The 23,338-nt window shown below is 40.0% G+C and overlaps 2 protein-coding genes across 2 annotated transcripts in view; both read right to left on the bottom strand.

The window, feature by feature from the left end:
• The window catches only part of MYO5C (myosin VC), a 32,193-nt gene extending 29,978 nt beyond the window's left edge, over nucleotides 1-2,215 (bottom strand). Inside the window, exon 1 of the mRNA XM_062501807.1 lies at nucleotides 2,189-2,215. Coding sequence (XP_062357791.1) covers nucleotides 2,189-2,215 — 27 coding nt within the window. The remainder of the gene's footprint in view (nucleotides 1-2,188) is intronic.
• Nucleotides 2,216-3,054: 839 nt separating this feature from the next.
• Nucleotides 3,055-23,338, bottom strand: part of MYO5A (myosin VA) — a 99,830-nt gene continuing 79,546 nt past the window's right edge. The window contains exons 29-42 of the mRNA XM_062501729.1: nucleotides 22,560-22,568; nucleotides 20,934-21,034; nucleotides 20,310-20,390; nucleotides 18,231-18,429; nucleotides 16,596-16,670; nucleotides 14,665-14,758; nucleotides 13,422-13,568; nucleotides 12,856-13,010; nucleotides 11,568-11,657; nucleotides 10,730-10,880; nucleotides 9,624-9,906; nucleotides 8,635-8,809; nucleotides 7,281-7,361; nucleotides 3,055-6,438 (exon numbers count right to left, since the gene is read on the bottom strand). Of these exons, the coding sequence (XP_062357713.1) occupies nucleotides 6,286-6,438; nucleotides 7,281-7,361; nucleotides 8,635-8,809; nucleotides 9,624-9,906; nucleotides 10,730-10,880; nucleotides 11,568-11,657; nucleotides 12,856-13,010; nucleotides 13,422-13,568; nucleotides 14,665-14,758; nucleotides 16,596-16,670; nucleotides 18,231-18,429; nucleotides 20,310-20,390; nucleotides 20,934-21,034; nucleotides 22,560-22,568 (1,794 nt within the window). The 3' untranslated portion in view covers nucleotides 3,055-6,285. The remainder of the gene's footprint in view (nucleotides 6,439-7,280; nucleotides 7,362-8,634; nucleotides 8,810-9,623; nucleotides 9,907-10,729; nucleotides 10,881-11,567; nucleotides 11,658-12,855; nucleotides 13,011-13,421; nucleotides 13,569-14,664; nucleotides 14,759-16,595; nucleotides 16,671-18,230; nucleotides 18,430-20,309; nucleotides 20,391-20,933; nucleotides 21,035-22,559; nucleotides 22,569-23,338) is intronic.

The raw sequence follows: 23,338 nt of genomic DNA, 5'->3' as shown, positions 1-23,338 counted from the left end.
CATTCCGTGAAAGGACATAACACAGCTGGAAACCTCAGTCAGTAGGTAATCACTTTACTGATCTGGAGTGTGACCTTGTCATTCTGACAGGGTTTGACAAAACATCATGTGTCCCTACTCACACAAGAAACTATAATGTATACTCTTTCAGCATCTTTCTGCTTTGATAGCCAGAACCTTCCTTTAATTCCCTCACCCTAGCTATATTCATGGTCAGTTGAAACAAGCTGTTTAAATAAACCTGTGAGAACTGCCGCAGCTGCTTACTTGAAAAATTAACATTAGTCACCATTTCATGGAGTGCGAACAGAACCACAGATATCTTGGGGACTTGTACTCCCTTTCGTTTTGGTGCTGCAACTGCTGGTTTTGGCACAAACGACTTCTTTCCTCTCTATGGAAGAAGCCTTGGAAGGTCCAGTAGATCCTCAGAAGTCAGTATCACTCAGGATCACCCAGTAGATCCTCCTGAGTGTCTCTGCCCCAGGAACCCCACTGAACCACGGTGGGTGCTACAGAGGTCCCTGCAAACTGCACTGCACAGCTGTAGCTTCCTTAATCCTAAACCCCAAGGATTAACACCAAAAAATTTGGGGTAGGAGGGACTTGCATAAGAAGGTCCTGTGAGTTAGCCTGTGTTGCCCAGTGACTTCTCCAGCTGAGTTTTTTCTCTAAGGACAGACATAGACCTTTCTAGTGAGCCACACACCAACCTGGTGCTCATCAAGGGATGAACAACTATGGAAACTTCGGCTGCTTCCACAACACCTCTCTGCTGATGCTTTTCAGCATGATGGCATTTTTCACACAATATCCAAAATCAGACATTTTCTAAACAATCCTGAACAATTGTAATGGCAATTCATCTATCTGACCTACGGGAGAAAAGCCCAGCTCCACAAGTATCTATTTAATGAAAGACATGGCTATATTAGCTTTACGCTTGAGTTTTCCATGTTTATCCAACTATAAATTGTTATCTGTATAATTCCTACACTATGCTGATCTCCTCCTGGCTTACAAAAGGTGCTTGTTAAATTGAATTCTTTGTTTGCTGTTATTCTTTGTGAGTTAGAATATCACCACCAAACAGCCTGAGGGGTACACAGTGTGTTCCCATGCAAGAAAATGAACTGCACTAGGTCAAGGACGAGAAAGGGAGGGAGAAGAATGTGATAAAAGCACTGATTCTTCAGGAAAGGCCCCTGGACTTGCAGGAGCCTCCATTGGCAAATGCAGCCAGCCTAGAGAGTTGGCCGTCTCCAAACCCTGCCTCGCAGGTAAACAGACGAGAGTTTGCTCATTTCCGTGTCAGGTTACACCCGCACTCCTTCCCCCCTTCACCTGACATTCATTAATGCTGGGAAAAACCGCGTTCGTTCTTCCAGCAGCTCCGAGCAGCAGGACCCCGCAGCCCTGCAGCACCGCGCTCAATGGGAGCAGCTGCTTTTGCAATGTATGAAGGACAGGCTGTTAAATCGCTAGCATATCCCTGTTGGTTTTGTTATTTAAGGCTAAGCAAACAAACGATACGTCACAACACTCCGGTGACTACAGGAGAAGAGGAAAAAGTTGTGCAAAAGTTTCAGCAGGCGCATTAAGGAGGAAGAATCCTTGCTTTAGGGCCAAGCTCTGCCACACGCGTTCAATATGTGCCCATCAGAAAGCGCGGCGCTCCGAGCCCGAGTGCTCAGGGAAGGGCAATTAAACCTTCACGTTGCCTAATCGCTGGCTAAAACAGCGAGACCTGCTCCCAGAGACCGAGAGTCTCACAAAATCAAGGTTTTTCTCAAAGTGTCTCCCCCGGTGCGGCGTCCCCCGGTGCCCACCGCCCGCGGAGCGCTCCGGCGGAGCTCGCACGGCCCCTTCGCCTCAGACCCAGTCCCTTCGCCTCAGACCCAGTCCCTTCCCCTCAGTCCCAGTCTCTTCCCCTCAGTCCCTGCCCCAGTCCCTTCCCCTCAGACCCAGTCCCTTCCCCTCAGTCCCTGCCCCTTCCCCTCAGTCCCAGTCCCTTCCCCTCAGTCTCAGTCCCTTCCCCAGTCCCTTCCCCTCAGTCCCAGTCCCTTCCCCTCAGTCCCTGCCCCAGTCCCTTCCCCTCAGCCCCAGTCCCTTCCCCTCAGCCTCAGTCCCTTCCCCAGTCCCTTCCCCTCAGTCCCAGCCCCTTCCCCTCAGCCCCAGCCCCGCTCACCCGCGTGTACAGCTCGGCCAGCGCCATCGGGGCCCAGCCGCGGTGCGGACGAGGCTCCGCAGAGCCGGCCGCAGGTTCCGCAGGTTCCGCGGGTGGCCGCGCTCCGGCCCGGCCCCCGCCCCGGGGCGTGGGGAACGGCCCGGCCCCGCTCCCGGCCCTGCCTCAGCCATGTCCCGCTCCCTGTCCCGCTCCCAGCCCTGTCTCCCGGCTCCCCACAGCGGGACAGGTTCCACGGCCGGCAGGACCCCGCTCCGTCCGTCCAGCGGAGCTGGGCAGTGCTCCCGGTCACCGTCCCGACACCTCGAGCACAGCTTTAGGGACCCGGAGCGATGGACACTGCAGCTACCAGGAGGGTCCCCAGGGAGCAGCCCTGACCCAGCAGAGAAAAGGAACAGAAACAATAATCTCCTCCCTACAAAGCACTGCAAAGGGATTTCCGCGACAAGATAAAATTACAACTCTGAGTGCATTTAGTAGGTTTAAAGCGCTAACAGGTGCTACAGTTCAATATCCTTTATGAGGAAGAAGACTTGAATAACCACAGTGCCGTGTTTTAGCAGGTGGACACATGCCAAGACCCACTGGCCCTCCCCACCCGACACGCGGAGCTTCCACGGCACACAAGGGAATGTTTAGTGAAGTTACTAAAATTTTATTTCAGGAACAGTTAATATTAGATGACAAAACACCCCAACCAGAAATGGGTTGCGTTTAACAAAGTATTCTCCCATAAGCGCAGCAGTTTATGGCACACTGCTGCTATCTGGGTGTGTATTTACACATCCTCAGCTTTTAACCAACTCCCTTGGCAGTCAACACCAAGCCTGCCATGGAGGCAGAGGGAACCCTGTGTCCATCTGGGGTCTATGCCAGCACACGGCTCATGGGCCACCAACCTACTAACAAAAATCTGAAACAAACTGTACAGTTGTACTTTTATTTGGACATTTTCCAGTGATAGCTATTAGGCTACAGTTTTTATGATGCATACATTTACTAAGTACAACATCAGACACTACAACAGATCAGAGCTCAGGTAATTCTGACAATGTTTTGTTTTTCATCTATGTACTGTAGTGGCATCAAGTGAAAACCTATGTTTAAAGGCTTTTACTCATCACATGAAGTATCAGCATCTTAAAAAAACCCATGTGTTTACTCATAGTTTTAGTATGGTATTTGAAATGTGTTCAGTTTAAATCACAAATTACATATAGACCTTCAAATTGCAATTGCTGGTGTTTCCAAGTTGGGAACGAATGTTGTTGGATATCAACCCACTTTCAATGAAGCTGATGCTGCTTTTTCCTGTAATAGATTAATCTCATTTAACTGACTTAAGCACTTTAATGTTCTATCCCAGTTTGAAGTGTGGGAAGCAGTTTTTTAAAGTTTGGATAGAAGACTGTGTCCTAAACATCAGAATAAAATGGTCACTGGAATAAAAATACACCAAACTGAATGAGGTAATTATTGTGCAAAATCAGTAGAATAACTGTATATATTTCTAAGGGGTCATTGACAAGTATTTTTCCAGCATCTGATAAAATCTATCACCTCATTAACAGATAATAAATTAAAATATAAAAGATATGTCCACATTAAAAGAGCATTACAATGATTCAAAGGAAAAAAAAGCTTTCAAAATAATTCTGCATTATATTCCATGGTTAAAGAGATTTTAGTCCTAAGGTGAAAGTTATATTATACACTCACACTAAAATTTTACTTCTGAAAAGTGCATGTAAAATACTGCCATGTAAAATGCTAGATACCAACTACACATCTATTCCAACTCAAAAATATTTTCCTTTAAAACATGTCAAGCAGCATATACTTTTAATGTGATATAAAAGTAATACCAGCCAAACCACTGAGTTTAAGGATGACACCTATGAATTACTAAACACTACTTTTTTTAAGGAAATGATACAATAAGGCTTTTTACAGGTAAACAAACTTTAAAAATAAACAAAAATACATTTAGGCATACATCTTAAACACTAATACTTAAGTAGTGGATACATTTCCTGATCTACAGTATGAACATACTGTAACGCCAATTGTTTGTTTTTTCAATAGCAGAAAAAAATTGGTAGGTCAGCATGTTCTCGTGTGTTTTCTTTCCTAACCTTGTGAAGGCTTTGCCATTACATTCTCGTAAGTACAGTACCCTGACAGTCTGAAAATGACCTTACACCTTATTTGGAGCCACTTCACAGCAGCCAGAATTTCAGAAATCAAGTAACATTTGAAAAAGGAGTGTTTGGTATACGATGCAGAGGAAAACAATCTCAATCATTTAGCAAAGATCATTCAGAACCTTTTTAAAATGCAATATAAATTCTTGGGAGTACTGGCATGATCCATCAAATCCATCAAACCTAATATGGGCTGTTTGAATATAAGATGACAGGAGCATATTAAAGTGATACTGAAAAAGTTTATGTTGTCTTTATTTCCAATTTTAGCAACCATACAAACAGCATGTCTGCCTCTCAAGTAAAACAAAACTGAAATGTTTCAGTCTGCTTAACAGCAAATCTTTTCTCTGTGAATTTGCAGGCAAACAGAGGAGCACCAAACAGTCTAACAGTGTACCTTTAGGTTATTTAGCAATATTGTAAAATAAATTAATGTTAACACTAAGATGAAGATTATTATAATACATTTAAAATATTGCACAATGCAACTGAGCAATGTGTGTGGCTTTATTTTTATATGGATATTTGAGCCAAACACCACAGAACTGGAACCCTAGGTGAGGCTTCTGCACTTACGCCTCACATTGTGAAAGGTGGATTTTATACAGCAGATCCAAGATGTGTGAGACAGAAAAATCTTTCCAGTAAAATGTGCAACATTCAAAATAACTCAGTTTCTCATTCTGCACTCTGATTTCCAGCCATTTAAATCAGAATGAATCATAGTCAAGTGACAGCATCATAGTCAAAACCTACTTAACTTTCTTGCTAGACAAGTGTTCAAAGAATCAGAGCCTTGGGCTATTGCAGAAATTTTCTATTAAAGTTTTTCCTCTCACATTCCAGTTTGAAACAAGACTTCTCTGGGTTTCGTTTCTTTTTTTTAAGTGGCAAAAAAACAATAGATTGTACTCAAAATACACATTGTCATCTCTGGGGTCTACAAACAAAGAACAACATTAGACACACTCTATAACCTAAATAAATACTAAAATCATTACTGACTTCTGATCGTTGGCTTCAAGATTCTGTATTTTTAACTAACTACTTTTAAAAATAACTAAACGTATAATTTCCAGTGTGCTACTTGTGCTTAGTTACCATTTTCCTCTACAGGTGTTACTTGATACAATGTGCAAATATCCAGTTAAAATAACAGACTGCAACAGACTGTAAATAAGGTTGACACCAAAAAATGAAGTATCTTATTTTTAGTGCTTAGTATGATACTGTCATACATTTAAAACAACAGAATATGCAGCAGCAATTTAGTTTGCTTGGTAAACCACAGGTCTAACAAATGAACGCCTAAGTTAGAGCATATAGTGAGCTATAAGACTTATCACTACAATTTATGTCAAACTGACATAAATGAGGAAGTGGTTTAAGAAATAACTGTATATATTGCCAGTTTGTGGTTTTCCATTCCAGTTTTTACAAATTAAATGTAACAGGCTCCCATGTGACTGTGTATTCTACTACAAAATGCCATACTTTCAAGTCTCCCACGTCCAGGACTGTGACTGTCCCTATTGGTCCCCACCTATGAGAAGAGTACATATGGATTTTAATTTACACTATTTAAATATGTTACTAAAGATCTAAAAATGTCTCTAGACAGCTGAAGACACAATTTTTGTCCAAGCCCGATTTCCATACTCTGGAAATGTATGAATCAGTGATGTCCCCATAAATGCAATGACTAATGCACATCTTTCTGTGAGCATTCAGCCTGTGGTGCTGCTGTGCAGTTTCCCAGCTACCTTAACTACACATCTGGGCTTAGATTGGCTTTTGTTCAGAAAACGTGGGTTCAGTGGTTCACTATGTTTTAACAGGTACAGATATCAGGCAACTGGCTCTCCATCTAACACTGACAGGACATCCTTGGGATCAGACACGTGATATGAAGCCCAGGCCCAAGCTGGCCGGGATCTGAATGGTTTCTAAAGCCAGAGAGGATGGATTAAATGGAAAAGTAACAGGGAAGATGTGTTTAGCATCCATGAGCAACTGAGGAGAGTCCTTCCGGTCTCGCAGCCGAACCTGCAAAGATAAGAAAGTGATGATGTCAGCATTTAGCCAGCTGACTGATGACAATCACCTTACAGAGATGACCTGTGCTTCCAGACGTGTGTGTGCAAACACACACTCTATGCCAACCTGAGCTGACACATCTACACCAACTATGCCATTAAGCTGCAATTACTCTGATCAGCTTCAGCTCTGCACATCTCACCCTTACAATGCAATCTGGGAATATTTAGATTGCCTGCAAAAGGAAGATTTTGCCCTGTATCTGGTAACCATCTTCTCAGCTTTATCTCAGTTCTACCTTCCCATCTCCCTTATCTTGCTATACTGTAATTCAATTTCTAATAGACAGAAAGTTCATGTTTATTTCTTAAATTTGCTCTACTGGCTTCTTCTCTTCAGAGTTCTCAAAACTTTTCATTTTCACCAATATAGATAAAAATAGAAGGGGTGAATTAAGAACTTTGGTATAGATATAAGCCTCAGTTTTCAAAGCACAGAACTTCACATGCAGACACAGGTCTGATTTGCATATCTAAATCTTTGTGCTTGAAAAGCTGTCATACTAGTGAGCTTACATACACAAGGATGAATAAGCATAAAAACCTCTCACCTGAAAACTTCATTTATACTGACAGGGAAACTAACACTTTCATCTAAGACTGGAGGCAGGAACTTGGGATTGCTTAAATTTTAAGGCTGACATCACCTTTTCAATGCTCTTAAACTATGACAGCTATAAAGCATAGTTTAATTCATTTTCCTGAACGTATTTCAGGATGCAAGCAATTTTGGCTGAGCAGAGGTTTTTTTTAGAAACAGTCAAATGGCTTTTGATGGAAAGACAGACATACCTGTATTGTACGTATAAATGACACCAAGACTCTCTCTTCAAACTCATTTACTGGAGTGTACAAATTCAGAACTTTTACAATCTGTGAAGAAGAACAATCACTTTCAGGTTTATGTTACTGATCAATCAACAGATGCATCCATGATTACTAATAATATAATTTTAAAATTAGCTATTTTAAAAAGAAAGTTATTTAAAAGTATCTGTTATTTTTTTGCTTTATTGATTAATGCAGAATTCTATCACCCTGCTCAATTCTGTGCTAAATAACTGCCTCTTTCAGAACACATGCTCTTTGGAGGTAGAAACCCTGAATTTCTACATATGTGATGCCAATACCAAATGATGGAAAAACCACATGAGTAGTAACTGATTGTTTTCCTACCCACCCCTGAAAACATGATGTATTTCTCACCCTAATTTTGACCCTGTAGTCATGACCTCCTGTAGTCTTACAACTTTTCTGTTTTTCAATAGTAAGTTATTTATCTAAAAACAGGGCTAAAACCACCAAAGGAAAGAATTACATAGCAAAGACTTTAAATAACAATATGGGTGAAACTTGTAAAACCTATTAAACATTTTCTTTGGTTTTTTTTTACCAATCCCTTTATTAAAAAAACAAAATATTTTGTTAAAAAGTTAGAACACAGCACATAAAATTCAAACTTCTTATTCAGTAGAAAACTAAGTGATTTTCCAGTACTGTGAATTAATAAATAAAAATGGCTTGATTAATGCAACTGCTAGTGCTGACACAACTGTGAAAGAAAGAGGGAAATTTCTTCCTTTTCCTGGTGAGAATTGTTCATGCTTGGATCCATTTATTCCCATACAAGCTCTATGCAAATGTAGCATGGTTTGAAAAAGAAGTGCAACGTATCTGTACAAAATCTGAGCTTTCATAAATAGGAGTCTGTTTACTGACATCCACTGGGTTCAGCCTTTGAAGCTAATGGGTACAGTAACTTTACACTCTTGTTTGCAGACTCACAGACAACAGCTCTGTTTGAATTGCCCATCAACTTGGCTGGATACCAACTCTGATGGCAGAAAGGTCAATTCCTACTACCCTAGGCAGAGCTGTCTGGAATACAGAGATATCTCTGAATGAAGACTTTTTCTCTAAGGATTTCCAAAAACTGAGAGACTGTGTATAGAACTGCATCCTGCACAATCGATTGAGCTTTCTCTCATTTGTTCAAAACCTATCTCAAACATCAGACTCAAAAAGCTCTGGTCCTTTCTTCACCTCCAATTCATGTGTGACAGCAGTGTTGGCAGGGACAGTAAACACCACCAGAACAGAGAGCTGCTCAGGAGGGACAGCAAGACAGACAATGAGGATTGCTCACCTGGGCAGTAGTCAGTGCATTGCACATTGAACAAATGGCTTCTGCATCTTCATCTGTTTTCTTTTTTACTTGCAACAACTGTGCAGCCTGGATGAGGGGTTCCAGGGTTTCCTTAGCCCCACTGTTCATCAAATTTTTATCACGTAGCCATTCTTCCAGTTGACTCACATTGTACCTGTACAAAGAGGTAAGAGCATCAAGAACATTAATGCTTGATTATGGATAAATGGAAAGAATGTGTAATTTCTCTTTCCCAGTGCTGCTTCTTTGTCCTTACGTGTTTTTCCTTCTTGTTATTTTGTCTTCACACTGTTTTCTTCCAGTTAAGGCAGGGATTTTGTCTTTCATAACAGTTAGAAACTATGGTCAAAGATTTCCACTAACTTGTCTTTCCCATTTGTTTCTGTTCCTATTAATTACGTGAATGTGACAAGAAGAAAAGTAAATGAGATTTTGTCCAGGTTAAAGTACAGTGAGGCTTTGGGAGGTGACTTAAGGGACTGGAATGCCCTGGCTAAATTTCCTGACATATGCCAGTAAAATCCATTGGACAAGTGATGTGAAATGCAGGAGATTATTCAGATGGCTTTACCTCAGGATGCAGCAAACTAGTGTAGAGAAAGAAGTATCCACTGCACCACCAGTATACAAAAAAACAAAAAAAAAAGCAGCAGGTATGTTTGCTATTCTTCTCTAAAAGCTGAGGAAGGAATTACCAACATTTCACCTACAGTTCTGTTTCCCTCCTGATAATGAAACACTTTTTGGTTCACTTCTACCACATTTCCTTGAATGTCAGGTAGGATTTGGCCAAAGTCAACTAAGCTGCTCTTAACTGAATGTCACCAAATCAGTTGAACATCATCTGCATCTGGAAAAAATAAATATTCCAGGTATCTGCAGCTCCATCAAAATAATATTCAGCAATGTCAAGAGTTCAGTAAGATCTGCAGCAGTGCATTCAAGAGGACTGTAACAAGCTTTCCCACCTTATCTGCATTCCTTTGCTCCAGGAGCACATGTCCTTGCGCAGGAGCAGGTTATTGAGCGTGATGGCCCCGATGATGTAGAACATCTGCTTGACCACCTGCTTGATCAGCTCTGGGTCCATTCCATGCTGACACATGACCGAGTGGAAGGAGTTCAGCTGCCGGATGATGGAGTCCAAGGTGTAGGTGCCTTCATCAGCAATGCTGGATGTTCTTTTCCGCAGCCCTGTTGGTTTCACCCCTGAGACTCCCTGGATTGTCTCATGCTCCAGCATTCCTGAAACTGCATTTGATTGACACCATCAGTGTAATGACTGAAAACTGCTGATAAACAAGCATATCGTGCAAGACAGCAAAGCAGGCTGGGCTTTCTGCTAGCCACAGTTTACCATGATTTCCATAAATTTTGCATCCCGCTTTGTTCTGCAAAATCTAACTTCACAGGGTTTTTACAAAGATTGTGTGTTTAAAAGGACAGTCTGAATCTAGCTTAGCAAAGTACTTTTTTCCTCCCGGGGTCATATGAGCAGCAGAGTCAGCAAACTGAGAGCTGTTCCATTCTTCTAAATGTTGTGATGGGAAAGCATCGTGAAAATTTCTGTGGGAGTACTGTCTGAACAGAAAATGAAAAGCATTCTTAATGAAAAAAAAACCAAAACAACCTCTCTGAATGTTAGCTTTATCACTGCTTGTGATTTAATTCCTCACTGCTGTCCACAACAACCAAACATTTTTTCCATATTAATTTCAATTAAGAGTTCTCATGTAATTAAAGTCTAATTTTTCCATGGGCTATCTCCCAACAGACAGGGCAACAAATATCAGATTGTCCTGACAGCTTCTTCCTGCAAATGCCTGATTCATGCCACGCATGAATAAGATATACCAATTTATTCTGGCACTGCCAGAAGAACCAGTCACAGTTTAGTTTTTCCTCTAATCCAACCTGTCCAGAATAGTCCTTGTTATCTATGAATAGTATACCACAAGTATTATTAATGAAATTCTACTGTTTAGGAAGAAGTACAAGATACAACCACTACCACCATCACAATTTTCATTCTGGTACTATGTTGTGAAGCTTAAGTAATTCAACTTTGCCTTACCAATCATTGGTTGCAGAATATTTTCCAACACTCGGACAAGTTGTTGGTAGATCTGAATAGCCAAGTCACTCAGTACTTGTCTGTATTCAGCTAAATCAAAATTAGTGAGGCAGTGTTCATTTTGACGAGGAGTATTATGCTTCATAAACCCCTGAATTCATAAAAGAACAGAAATTAATCCTTAAGGTAGAGCACAAACATATTACACAAACCCAGTATTTGCATTTTCTTTCATGCAACTGACAAATAATACCTTAAGTCACAGCCCCTGAAAATTTTAGTTTGTAACTTTGATTGAGGCTAATGCTCGGACTTGCTTTTCAAGTGTGATGCCCACAGCATCTGCTTCCTCAACTCAAAATTTCAGGTCTGTGACACAGGAACAAACTCTGCCAGCTTTCTGGCAGACAAGACTCCCTGTCACTACAGCATGGGGATTTTCACACCACCAGCTATGGCCAAAAGCCCAGTTAAGATGGAAAGAGGAATTAGGCATATCACAGCCTCCAAATATCAACTGGTCTGCCATCCTATGGCTAAAAGGCTTAATACAGCCTTTTTGATAGGGAGTGAAGTGAATCATTGCTAAAAACCATAATGTCATCTAAAAAAAGCTAAAAAGCCCAATGTCATCTAGACTCTAGGTCCCAGCCCACAATAAAGGGAAGCTGCTTCAAATCTTCTATCCATGTGCTTTCCACTGATGCTGTCACCATCATTCCAAAAGGTGTAGCCATTTTAACAGATTATGACTAGATCTTTTATACAAATTTGTTCAAGAGTAGTGCTGACAACAGTACTGGAGAGCAAGAGAAACCAGAATAAGAGAACTGCTTACTTCTTCTCCACTGTACTGCTTCAAACAGTGCAAAAATCGGCAGGTGTTGGACAGCCAGAAGGACACTGTTTCAAAGTCATCTCCTCTTTTCTGAAGACAAAAACAAACACAGTTCAGCAAAGACTGGTAGGAGAAATAAAGTTACAGAATGCAAGATACACAACTAAACACTTAATATACACTTTCTAGTAGATCCTCATTCTGATGTTTTGCAAAGCTTTGTGTATTACACTAATGTATTAGGAAAGCAAGGGTTTTGGCAAAGTGCCATTTAACACCCTCCCTGTTTTCCTTAGTGCTTTTCACGAATATGATTTCCTCCACAGAGATGATCTGTGTTTTGCAGACCCATTCTAATTGCTCTGGGCAGAAATCAAAGGGCAATGTGACTCTATTCCCAAAATACCCAATGACTCCTGTGAAGAGCTCAGCAGGGAAGACTGGAATGATACAGAGCCAGCAGGAGGAGCAGGGAACAATTCAGTTTTGATGAATGCCACTTACATCATAACCATTTTGTCAGACTGATATTGAAAATGAAACAAAGCAACAAACCCTTCTCACCAAAGAACACAGGATCGAGTATATGCTGAGTAGTTCTAGAGCTCCATAGTGTGCACTTCTTTCACTTAAAAATGTTCCAAAATTCCCATGGACATATAAACTCCTGCAGGATTGTTTACTAAGTATGTTTTCAAAACTTGTAGTTTGATTAAAGGCTTGGCTTTTGACACATCTCTCTCATTTCGAAAACAAAAAAAAACATGAAAGCATAAAACATATTTATGTTTTAATAATGCCTTCAAGATACACCTGGCCTGAACTCTCCCAGCCAACTCCTTGCAAAGACTTTGGGCAGTAACATATTATCATCAGTGTAATCTGTAGGTGAAGCAAATGAGGCATCTGCTAACCAAAACTGCAAATGAAACTGTTTATTTAAGTGCTCTGGAGAAGACTAACGAAGACTCTTGCTGCAAACTCTGACTACATCCAAAACTTTATAAGATAAGCTTCAGAGAAGGGAAACCATTCAAAACAAAAAGAACGTAGCTCCTTTCTCATTAATTCAGTGCATCTCTATTACTTCATGGATAAAATGCCAGCAATGTAATTTGTTATTTTTTTTTTAACACAACTCTTTAGTGACTTTAGGGACTTTAGTGGGAGTTCACTGATCACAAATCCAGAGCCAATTCATTGAAAGCCTTTGCCTCATTCTCCTAACATAAAACCAAAAGTGAATTTTAAATTAACACTTTTTTCTAAACTAAGCAGACTAACTAACCTTTAGCACTTTTTTGATGCCATTGATAGTGGAAGTCAACAACGACCGCACTTTCTGGTCATCATTAAGGTAATCTGCATGGCGTACACACATGAACAAAATATATGCTGGTAGTCCTGGAATCAGGTTGACAGCTACCCCACGTGGTTTCAGCTCTTGGGAAAAACAAACACACGTTATCTTGTTAAGTGTCAAGTCATTGGAAGATGTTATATGAGGTAATTGCAACCTCCCCAGTTAATAGCATATACATGTATATGTATATATATATATATATATGTATCTGGCCAGTGAAAACTCAGAGCAAAACTAAGAGCCACTTTCTTGGTAAAAGAACAAAATAAGAAAATATACGTCTCTGCTAAAAATATGCAGGCATGTTAATATGTACTATACTCATCAGGAAGGATAATTAGATTGCAATACATATTTAGGAGCTATAGATAACTGAACACTGTCAAAACCAAAATAAGCTGTTCATTTCCTAATGCAAATTCTGTGTTCTTACCATTCATTTTTCAGAGTGAATTGAAGCAGAGAAGGCCACAATTGAGAAAGATTCTTACCTAAAATAAGATTCTTGACAAGTTTTTGTTCATCCTCCTTCTTATATTCCAACATCCCTTGGAAGTCCTTTTCTTTCCGCGGGATGTTAACTGGACGAATAGGTTCATCAATGATTTGTCCAGGTGATATGTTCTCCATCTGTCCCACTGCAGAGAGAGAATGAAAAGAATTATTACATTTTCCAGTGAAACTAATACATACCAGAGTCATTTTTGTAAGATTCCTAAGGAAAGTCCTGGCTCCAGCAGGACAGGGAAGACAGTATTAAGAGCAAAACTAAGAAAACTTGTTGGTTGAGAAAAAGGTGGTTTAGTAAGTGAAGGAAAAGGGGCTGCAGGGACAGGAAGCAAAGCAAAGGCAGTCACTCTTGATAAACCCCCACCCCGAGGGAACTGATGTCCAGCCAGTCTCAAAAAACAGCTCCCTTGTGTGCAAAAAACCCTCCTGTGGTTCCTGACATTAGGAGGTGTAGCATATGGAATATTCCTCTGGCCAGCCTGGGTCAGCTGCCCTGGCTGTGTGCCCATGCACCCTCCCACCTCAGCTTACTGAGGGGACAGAGTGGGGAAAAAAGGAAACTTTGACACTGTCCAGCTCTGTTCAGCAGTAGCCAAAACACCAGTGTGTTCCCAGCAGTGTTACAGACTCAAATCCAAAACACAGCATCACACAGCCTGCTATGATGAGAGTCAACTCCATTCCAGTCACACCCGCTGCATCTTTCTAAGTTAATTAGGCAATAAACACAGACCAAACTAGAATGTCAGAAGCATTTTCCCACTCTGTATTATGTATGGACACTACTATGATCTTGTCCAGAGAAGTAACTGAACAATATTGTAAGACTTTTTTAAAAAAACACTTAAGTTTGAGTAACCAACCTTCATATTCAAAGGAAAACTGGGTAACTCATTTTTGCCTGGTTCATATTTAGTGCTTTTCTCTTGCCAAAACCAGATGCTGTCTTTAAATACACAAACAGTGCAGGAAACACTCCTTTATGTTTGAATACTTTCTGCCTTCAGAGAAACATCAATCTCCTTTTCTCACCCTCTAAACAAATCTTCTAAAGGTTCATAAAGGAACACACAGAGGTCTGAGCATGTCCTGTTTCTGCAATCAACAGAGGCTAAAACTACTGAAGACCTCACAACTGCTAAAACAAATGGGTGTGATGACAAACAGATCACAAAGTATAAAAAAATATATTTTGATATATTTTAGATCAAAATATAAAAGTACCTTCGAGTTCGCCAATCTTTTTAGCGAATACTTTCAACTGCTTCTTTAACTTGCGAACAGTTTTGTCCTGCTTTTCCAGCTGCTCCATTAAATCCTGTAAATTCAAATAAGGGAAAGATTAAGATACAGGAACAATCGTGTATCATGTGACAGACAAAAACAATGCTGTTAAGAGTTACAAGGCAGCGAGGAAAGCTGAACAGAAGTGCCATCCTCTGGCCGAGGGTTGCAAGCTGGTACACTGCCTATAACACAAGCCAAATATTGCAAATATTAATAAGTTATATGCAGCATGACAAAGGCAAAGCTCATAGGCAGGTAGATTCTGCAGACGCTCAGAATGAGGTCAGTTTGTACAGTAGAAGATATTTTGCTGCAAACACACCTCCCTAATGCTTCCTCCCTGCTTTTCCAAATGCCTCCCAGAAATTACTGTCTTTATTATTATACAGCCATGCTATATTTCTGCATAATTTAGTCTTTCAGACTGACTCCTTGTTCAGTCCTATCCATGTTATGAGAAGATGAGAGAGAGATTCCTATGAAAGACTGTAACTTACACTCAAATTTACCCAAGCAACCATCCAAACACTATTTCTTGTATTGCTCTGCCATTTCCCTTGCTGTCATCACATTTCCTTACACTGAAACTGGTTTCTTACATGTTTTTATTCTGAATAACATCTAGCACCTAAAAGTCCTATTCTTTTAATAAACAGTATTTGTCCTTCAAAGGAACACTTCCCAGAAATCTATCTTTGAATAGTTCTGTAACACATCTGTTGCAGTACATTCATAAAATAATTGTGTAATTAAAAAAGGGAAAGTCTTTCTAAAGAAAGCAAAACCTCAAGCTGAAACAACCTGAAAGCCATTCCAGGTTAAGTGTTGGAAAGCGACTTAGAAGAAAAATCTCCTAAGCATGAAGATTACTCTTGGCACTGGGCAAGAAAATAAGGGATTGTGAACATCATCTGGTAAACTACACCTCTTCTGAAGTACTGAAAAATGTTACTGCAGCACAGGCACAAACCTTAATCTTGTAGTAAAAGAGTTTACAATACAAGCTGGTACCATATACTTGAGCAGTAAGACACTAGGCCGTTGACAACACAAGGCCATGCTTCACATCCAAAGCACTGTTCAATTTTACAACAGAAATCCTATTAATTAACATCCTAATAACATACTAATAGCACTACCTACTTGTTGTCAGATAAAACAATTTCTCCTGAAATTAACAAAAAGATACATGTAAGTTCAACAGACTGTTTTGAGTGTATCAGGGCAGGGATATGATTTCAGAACAACCTCTATGTGAGGACAGATAAAGTTCTTTCTATGAATCCTCTGAACAAATTTAACAGATTTCATGTCTCATTAAGATCTGGAAACTCATAAATTATGTTCTTTCAAGCTCAAATATGGTGCTGTCTTTAATTACTATGAAAATATTATTTCCAATGTCATTCTTCATATTTTGCATTTCTGAAAAATATTAAAATACGCATACATTCAGGCTATTGACTGCATTGCTGGCATTATTCACCTTGGTAAGGATCAGTCCTCTATTTTTCTGAACTGAATCTAAATGTATCAAACTTGCAAACCAAAGAGTAATTTGAAAAATTGAACATCTTTTGCATCATGTACCTCTTTTCCAGGGCAGTATTAAGTAGTATTCAAAAAGAAACTGCTTTGCTCACAGTGCAAGGCTCATATTAGTAACAAAACTGGGCATCATAAAGAAACACAGATTACACAAAGGACACTAAGACTAACAAAAAAAAGCAGTGAAGGAAGTAATTGGCATGGTGAAGCTCTCTGCAGGGGCATTTCCTCTGAAAGGGAGAAAAGGAGACAGCCTGCTTTTCAATTAGTGCTTCAGAAACAGAGACAAGAGAGAAACAGGATTCACGTGAGCTACATACAATCATCCTCTTGTAAAGGGAAATCCGGTACAACTGATACTTCTTGGGATCATCTGCATACAACTCCTCATAAAACTGCAAAAATAGGCACAGGGTTGGTTTTTTCTCCCTCCCTCTGAGACACTGACACTTCAGTGAGCACTGCATAGATTAAATCAGAATACACCCAGATCAAGAATCTCCTACTTTTATGTAGTCTAGGCCTTAGTTGTGTTCGTGCCAGCACCTCCCAGAGAGAAACTGATGTAGATGAGTTGCAGAACAGTCAGATCTTTTAAAAACGGGATGTATTAGGAGTGTGAAAGCATGGAATACAACCTTTGTGAGAACAGGGACACTTCCTTATGCTAATCAAGATGGGATTGCAGCAAACACTACAACTCTGACATGGTATATGGAAAACAGCAAATTGTTTCCACTCCAGGGCTGGGAGTGGAATTGAAATGTACACCTGGCTTGGAGTGGACTTGCAATACTCCAACATCTGAAGTGAAATACTAAGGAATGAGTCTATATTTAACAAGTAAAATTACATTCAGTGTATTTGAAAACAAAGAGAACTCCTCTGGGATATAATTACATGACCGTGTGTTGTCTTGGGAACACAATGTGGTGAGTAGGTCTGGGGGAAAAATGGCTAAAAACTGTAACATATGACTAAGCAGCAGGAGGGAGCTGCTGAGAGAAACATTCACCATCTACCTTTGCCAGTGAGAGACTGTGGCTGCTGAGGCAAACTTACACTTTTAGCCAGTTCTCCAACAGGTATCAGCTGAATTGTCTGATTCTTTGCTCAAAATCTTTGGTATTAAGGCAAGACCCCAACAGTGATAACTTCTGTCATGCACATTAGCAGGAAACACTACACCTTGGCTTGTTTGGAGAAAGCAATGACACTCACAGTAGGATTTTTCTGGCTGAAGCAGCATGTTTCCCTTTACCAATAACAAGCCAAACATATTCCAACACAGGTCTCTTTAGAAGATTTCCCCAGAAATGAAGTAGCCCACACAGGATGAACATCCTCCTTTGTGGAAGATGCTAAGGACTTTTGCCCAATTCTTCCTTCACACAAAAAATGTTGTGCAGTACACATGAAATACCAACTATTAGATAAGTGACTTCTAACCAGGTTCCTTTCCATGGAATTATATCTTTTTTGCAAAACATACTGAATTGCTGGAGCTCATAAAATGGTGGGCTATCTGTGTAGCTTCAGGCAGGGAAGAGAGAAATGGGAGGATAAATGACACAGAATAATTAAAGAATTACATCAGAGCTTTTCAGTGAAATAAACAAATAAACCTATTTCACAGGAAGCACCACTCTTTGTCATTATTAGTTTTTATGACTTCCCTGGATATCAACACTCCATTTAGCCATGACTACACTCACCAGATGGAAGCTGGGATCCACAAGCTTCCTCCATGCCCCAAACTTCAAACCAATTTCCTGAAACATTATTACTTCAGGAGCAATCAGAAGCCTCTCTCTCCCATTAGCTTACACTCAAGAAAACCACTACCCTTGTGCAATTTTCTTGCAGGAAGCTGCCACCTGAGAAACGATAAGAACCTCCAGGTGTGGCAGGGCTGTAAGTCCCCATGACTGCTCCTGCAGCATCATTTCTCTTACCAGGTTCTCATTAGTCAGCCGGGTGATCTCGTGCTGCAGGCTGGCTTCAATGCGAGCCTCCGGAGGCAGCTGCAGGTTCTGGGCCAGGAGCTGCTGCTGCCGATTGTTTTCCTCCTTCAGACTCTGGATCTCCCCTCGCAGAGATTCCAGCTCATTCTCGTGGCTCTTCTTCTGAGACTGAAGCTGAGACTCCAGCAGCCTAAGGAGGTTGAGCAACAGTTTGTGTGAACGCACTCAGAAAGTTACATCCCCAGTTCTCAGAGGGAGTGTAAAGCTTTAGCTGCTGCTCAGGAACAATTAGCCATGGTTTGCAAAGGAAAATGAAAAAGGCAGAGTACTCTTTAAACCCTTCAGTATGCCTTCTAATTAAATTAAGCTTGCATGATCAAAAAGTGAAGAGAGAGAAACTAATTGTGACACTGCTTTGCGTTTCCTTTGATTGAACACCTACTGTACATGGTGCCACTGTGGCAATAAATGTAAAGCTAAGTCTTCACAGATTGACTGAAGGGGCTTTAAAGAGGTTTTACCTCAAAACAAATCACATAACCTAATATGAAGATGACACTATGTTCACTTAAGTTAGCACCTTGCAATATTAAGAATGGAAAATATTTTTAGAGTTAGCTTTTTCAGTCAGAAGCCATTTAAAAGCAAATGCACATAAATAATCTTGATTTTTTTTGCATTAAACCCAACATTTTACAGAGGGTTGTCCTTAATACATGAAAGGTCCACAACAGAATCAAGACTCAGGACTGAAATCCAGGAACATTATCCTCACCACTAACTCACCCTTTCCCCTCGGGCACCCCACATCTCAAATTCTTCTCACTGTGAAATGGGGATAACACATTACCAGCATCCTGCCAGGCAGTGCTGGGGGATCTTTTCCTGCTTGTAAGGCACTGTCCAAGTGCTCTGACTCATGATTTTGTAGGTACACAGGAAATGACACTACTAGTGACTACCAGTGTTCAATTAGACAATATTTCAGGGTTTAAATACGCACAAGGAAGGAACATTTTATTAGCAACCAGACTGATGAAGCACACAAGGGCAAATAGTCATTTACCTGCACTGCTCTGCCATTTAATATAAAACTTCTTGTCTCTACAGTGCCAGAACAAGAGGCACAGAGCAAACCAACTCCCATCCTGTTCTGCAGAACATTAGCTCTAAGTTAGATCTTCACAGGTTTACACAACAATGTTAGGGGCAGAAGGTGTTAGCACCAGAAAAGGAAAGACTTTAGTTAGTAGCAGTCATTGCAAAATACCACCTTCTGTAGTTACTGCTACCAGATGCATACACTGAAGGGCATCAGCAGGGCTGATGTAGTGAATTAGCTCTCAGGGCAGGGCTAGGAAGCATTTTGGAAGTCAGGGACACCAACAAGCACACAGAGCCAGAGCTCCACTCCTTGATAAGGTGACTGCTGCCTGCCCCATGACCAGCACAGTCCTCGCAGAGACCACTGTGATCCCACTGAGGCTTCAACAGCACCACGAGGAACTAAAGATTACTTCTCTATTATTTTGGGGCTTACATTTTGAATCTGGCATGGAGAGACATGGGAGAAGACTGTTTAATTTACTGAACTTGAGACACAAGGACAGTAAGACCCATTTCAGTTTGTAATTTATGAGCACACTGAAGCTATTGAACAACAATTTAATAATTACTAAAATGAATGCACTTCTTTAGGCTGGAAAACTGTAAGGAACATCAATTTTGAAACCTGGTGTAATGGCACACAAATAGTACATGGCTACAAATACGTTCCAGCTGTGGAGCTTCTGGTATTTTACAGCATACTTTTGTGCAACTATTCTTCTTAATTATGTATTGGCTGTTGTGCCATCCTAAACTTTTTAAATTATAAAACCTGACAAGTAGAAAACTTCGGGGACTAGGTTTGAGAAAACTCCTTATCTTGTACAATTTGTGTAGTTCTTTTGTCTAACTGTTAAAGCAATAGAAGTACTGTAGCTAAAGCAAACCCATAGCAAGGGGCACAGGTAGCTAGAAAAGAAGATGCAAATGAAGAAAAAAAAACATTCTGAGAAGTCTGGTAACCTGTTGGCTTGTTTTAACCCTTCATAAGCCAGCCAAAGTTCTCCGTCCTCATTCAGCATATGATAGTCCTGGGGAGATTGCCTTTCAAGAAACGTGTTTAAAAAAATACAAGAGATATATGTGATGGTGATGAGGTGACATGGTAAGGACATTACACACTACATTACAGTTACAATAAAAGAGAAACAAAAAAATGCTCCAAAACAACTTAGCAAATTACTTTTCTTGTTTATGTGTTTCTCTTCTTAATGATGCAATTCAGTTGTCAGTGACACCCCAGCTGCTTGCAGCATTCTGTGCTGTTACAATAAATGCATTGCCACAGACTGTTGTGACCATTGCAGTTCAGAGGGTGACAAACCAGCCTGGGGAATGGTGCCCAGGCTGTGCCACGCAGCAATGAGAGGCTAAGAAGATGGAAATCCAGAAAGCTTGATTTTACATTTCCCCATTATTTCCAAATCCTTTCAAATACTGCACACAACAATTTTACTAATGAAATCAAATTATACCCCCAGCTATGAGTGTTCTCTAGACACACATGGATGGAACTGACTGAACACAATACACAGTGTGTCACAGCAGACCCCAAGTGATCACAGAATAAAGAAAGAGAACTTGTACCTGTTTGTTTCCTTCAGTCCAATGTATGCCTGTGCTATTTCTCCTTTGTCTTTCATCTTCTGTACGTCCTCCAAGAGGATTGTAGCATCTGTCATTGTATGCTGGAAAAAGAATAATTTCCAGTAAATTCAACAACATGACTGCTTCTTGAATCCATGGTTTCTTCATGTGCAACACTAATCCTTAGGGAGCCACATTAAATACGTGAGAAACAGGCTGGTCCATAATTTCTATATCCACTCAGGTTAGCTTTTAAAGTAAGTGCATACAAAATGGTCAAATATTGGTCTGCCTAGTAAGTGGGGAAATATGTCAATCTCTTTCCATTTGTTCATCACATAAAAGGAACAAAATAAATTTCACTAAATGCTGAATTGGCATTTTATTCAAATTTTATTCAGCTGCTAATACTAAAACTGAAACAGCATCATTTTGCCAGCTTAATTCTATTAATATTTCTTAAACATAACATTACATAGTCTTTAAAGCTCAAAAATAGGAATTATTTCTCACTCATGTATTTTAAATACTCTGTCAAAGCAGGAAAGAATTGACAAGAGCTTGAGATTTTCTTATTAAGATAGCATCACAGTACCATTTTGTTCCAGTTTTGAATGTTTATTATGGTACTTTTGCTTTTTCTTCAGTAAAACTTGAAATACTTAATGGATGTTTACAGTCACCTTGACCAGTCTGATCTGAGTCATTGTCATGGAGTACCATAGGACTTTAATGAACAGAAGAGATGGAATTCTGACTTTTTGACTTTCAAAACAAGCAGATGCTGTTTTCATGAGCACAATGTGAAGAAGTATTTACAATAAGGGCTTCATGGACATAAATTCTGGAGCCTAGACCTCTATGTCTAGTATGATTTGTGTTATCCAATATGAAAAGCAATAAAATATGTAAGCTCCTCAAAGAATTATTCCCAACATCTTTATGAGACCTTTGAGGTTTTTCTACTATTAATTTACTGCACAAAAAAACTGCTCTATCTCACCTGCCAATTGATCAAGCTTTAGCAGTGTGAACATCTATCATTTAGAGTCAGTTCAGCTTCTTGTACTCTTATATATATTCAACTACATTTTCTAATCAAGCATTCAGCAATTCCCATCCAGTATCTAGAGATGACAATGTGAGTCCACAATGTCTGTTGCCTGCTAAAGACAGCAAACACACTAAAGTAAGGTACTTCTTCATACCATAGACACTGAATTTGTTGTGAAATATAAGGGCTTTGCAAGTTAACAGAGGTCTAATTCCCAGATCACAGTGCTCCCTGGATCACTGTCCTTACCCCTCAAACATACTCAGCAAGAACCATCATGGAGCTGACTAGACCAATTCCTAAATCCTTCCTTTCATATTCAGGTTGTCATAAACCAACACTTCAAAACTGTTAAATCTGCTTGTTTTGAATTAACTTGTTTTCCTGTGCAGAGCATGAAAATGGGGATGCAAAGGACAGAGAGTTATGGGAAAAGTTTTTCAATAATATCAAGGTAAAATGCAAGAACATGGAGGCTACTTAAGAGGCAGGGAAATGACAGCTCAATATTGCTAAGGCTTATTTTAGCATTTAGGAAGTTCTGGTTTGTAACTGTAGAAGAAAATGTGTACCTTATCCTCCTGGCAATCAAAATGGTATGCAAGAAAGAAGAAAAACAAAACATTAAAAAAACCAAATCTGTCTGTGCTGCAGCTGTCCAACCTAAAAAGCAGAAGCTATCTGCAAACTGGCTGCTGGCCATCCCACAGGTCACCTTCCTATTTCCCTCATACTCATAGCCACTGTAAAATCAACACTTTCATCCCACCACTGCTGAGAATGGTATTGAAAGATTTACTAAGTATTTCTTTACAATCTTCTAAATACTACAGAAAAATGTGTTCTGTTTTCTTTAAAGTCACTCATTTAAAACAAGACTTACACATCTTCATGCACCGCAGACTTCCAGTTTACTTAGGACAAATACAGACATAACTGCAGCAGCAAAGGAAAGATGACACATCTGTTCATTTCTTGCTGCAGTTATGAAACATGAGATAGCTCAGTTCATGGGAAATTACTAGCTCCTTGATTTACATTCCTTTACAGGTTGAATGATTCTTATTTGCAAAGCTATTACTTCCCTATGTAAGCAGAGCTTTTTAGAAGATGTGCATTTCTGTGGTTGTAATCTACTCTCTCTAAAAGCACATAGCACCTATCAAGCAATAACATGGAATTTACGTATCTTCAGAGGTCATCTTTATGAAATGCTACTAACTTGCAATCATGTAGATGTAGAACGAACTGTTCCTTTTACTGAGCTATTAATTGAAAGGAATTCCTGAGAATTCCTCTAAATTTTCCTGTCCAGCTGCACACTAGAGAAATAATACAGCTCACAGTGAGA

Source organism: Cinclus cinclus, chromosome 13 (genome assembly GCF_963662255.1).
Source record: "Cinclus cinclus chromosome 13, bCinCin1.1, whole genome shotgun sequence".
Taxonomy (NCBI): domain Eukaryota; kingdom Metazoa; phylum Chordata; class Aves; order Passeriformes; family Cinclidae; genus Cinclus; species Cinclus cinclus.
This window is presented reverse-complemented; position numbering and strand designations above follow the sequence as displayed.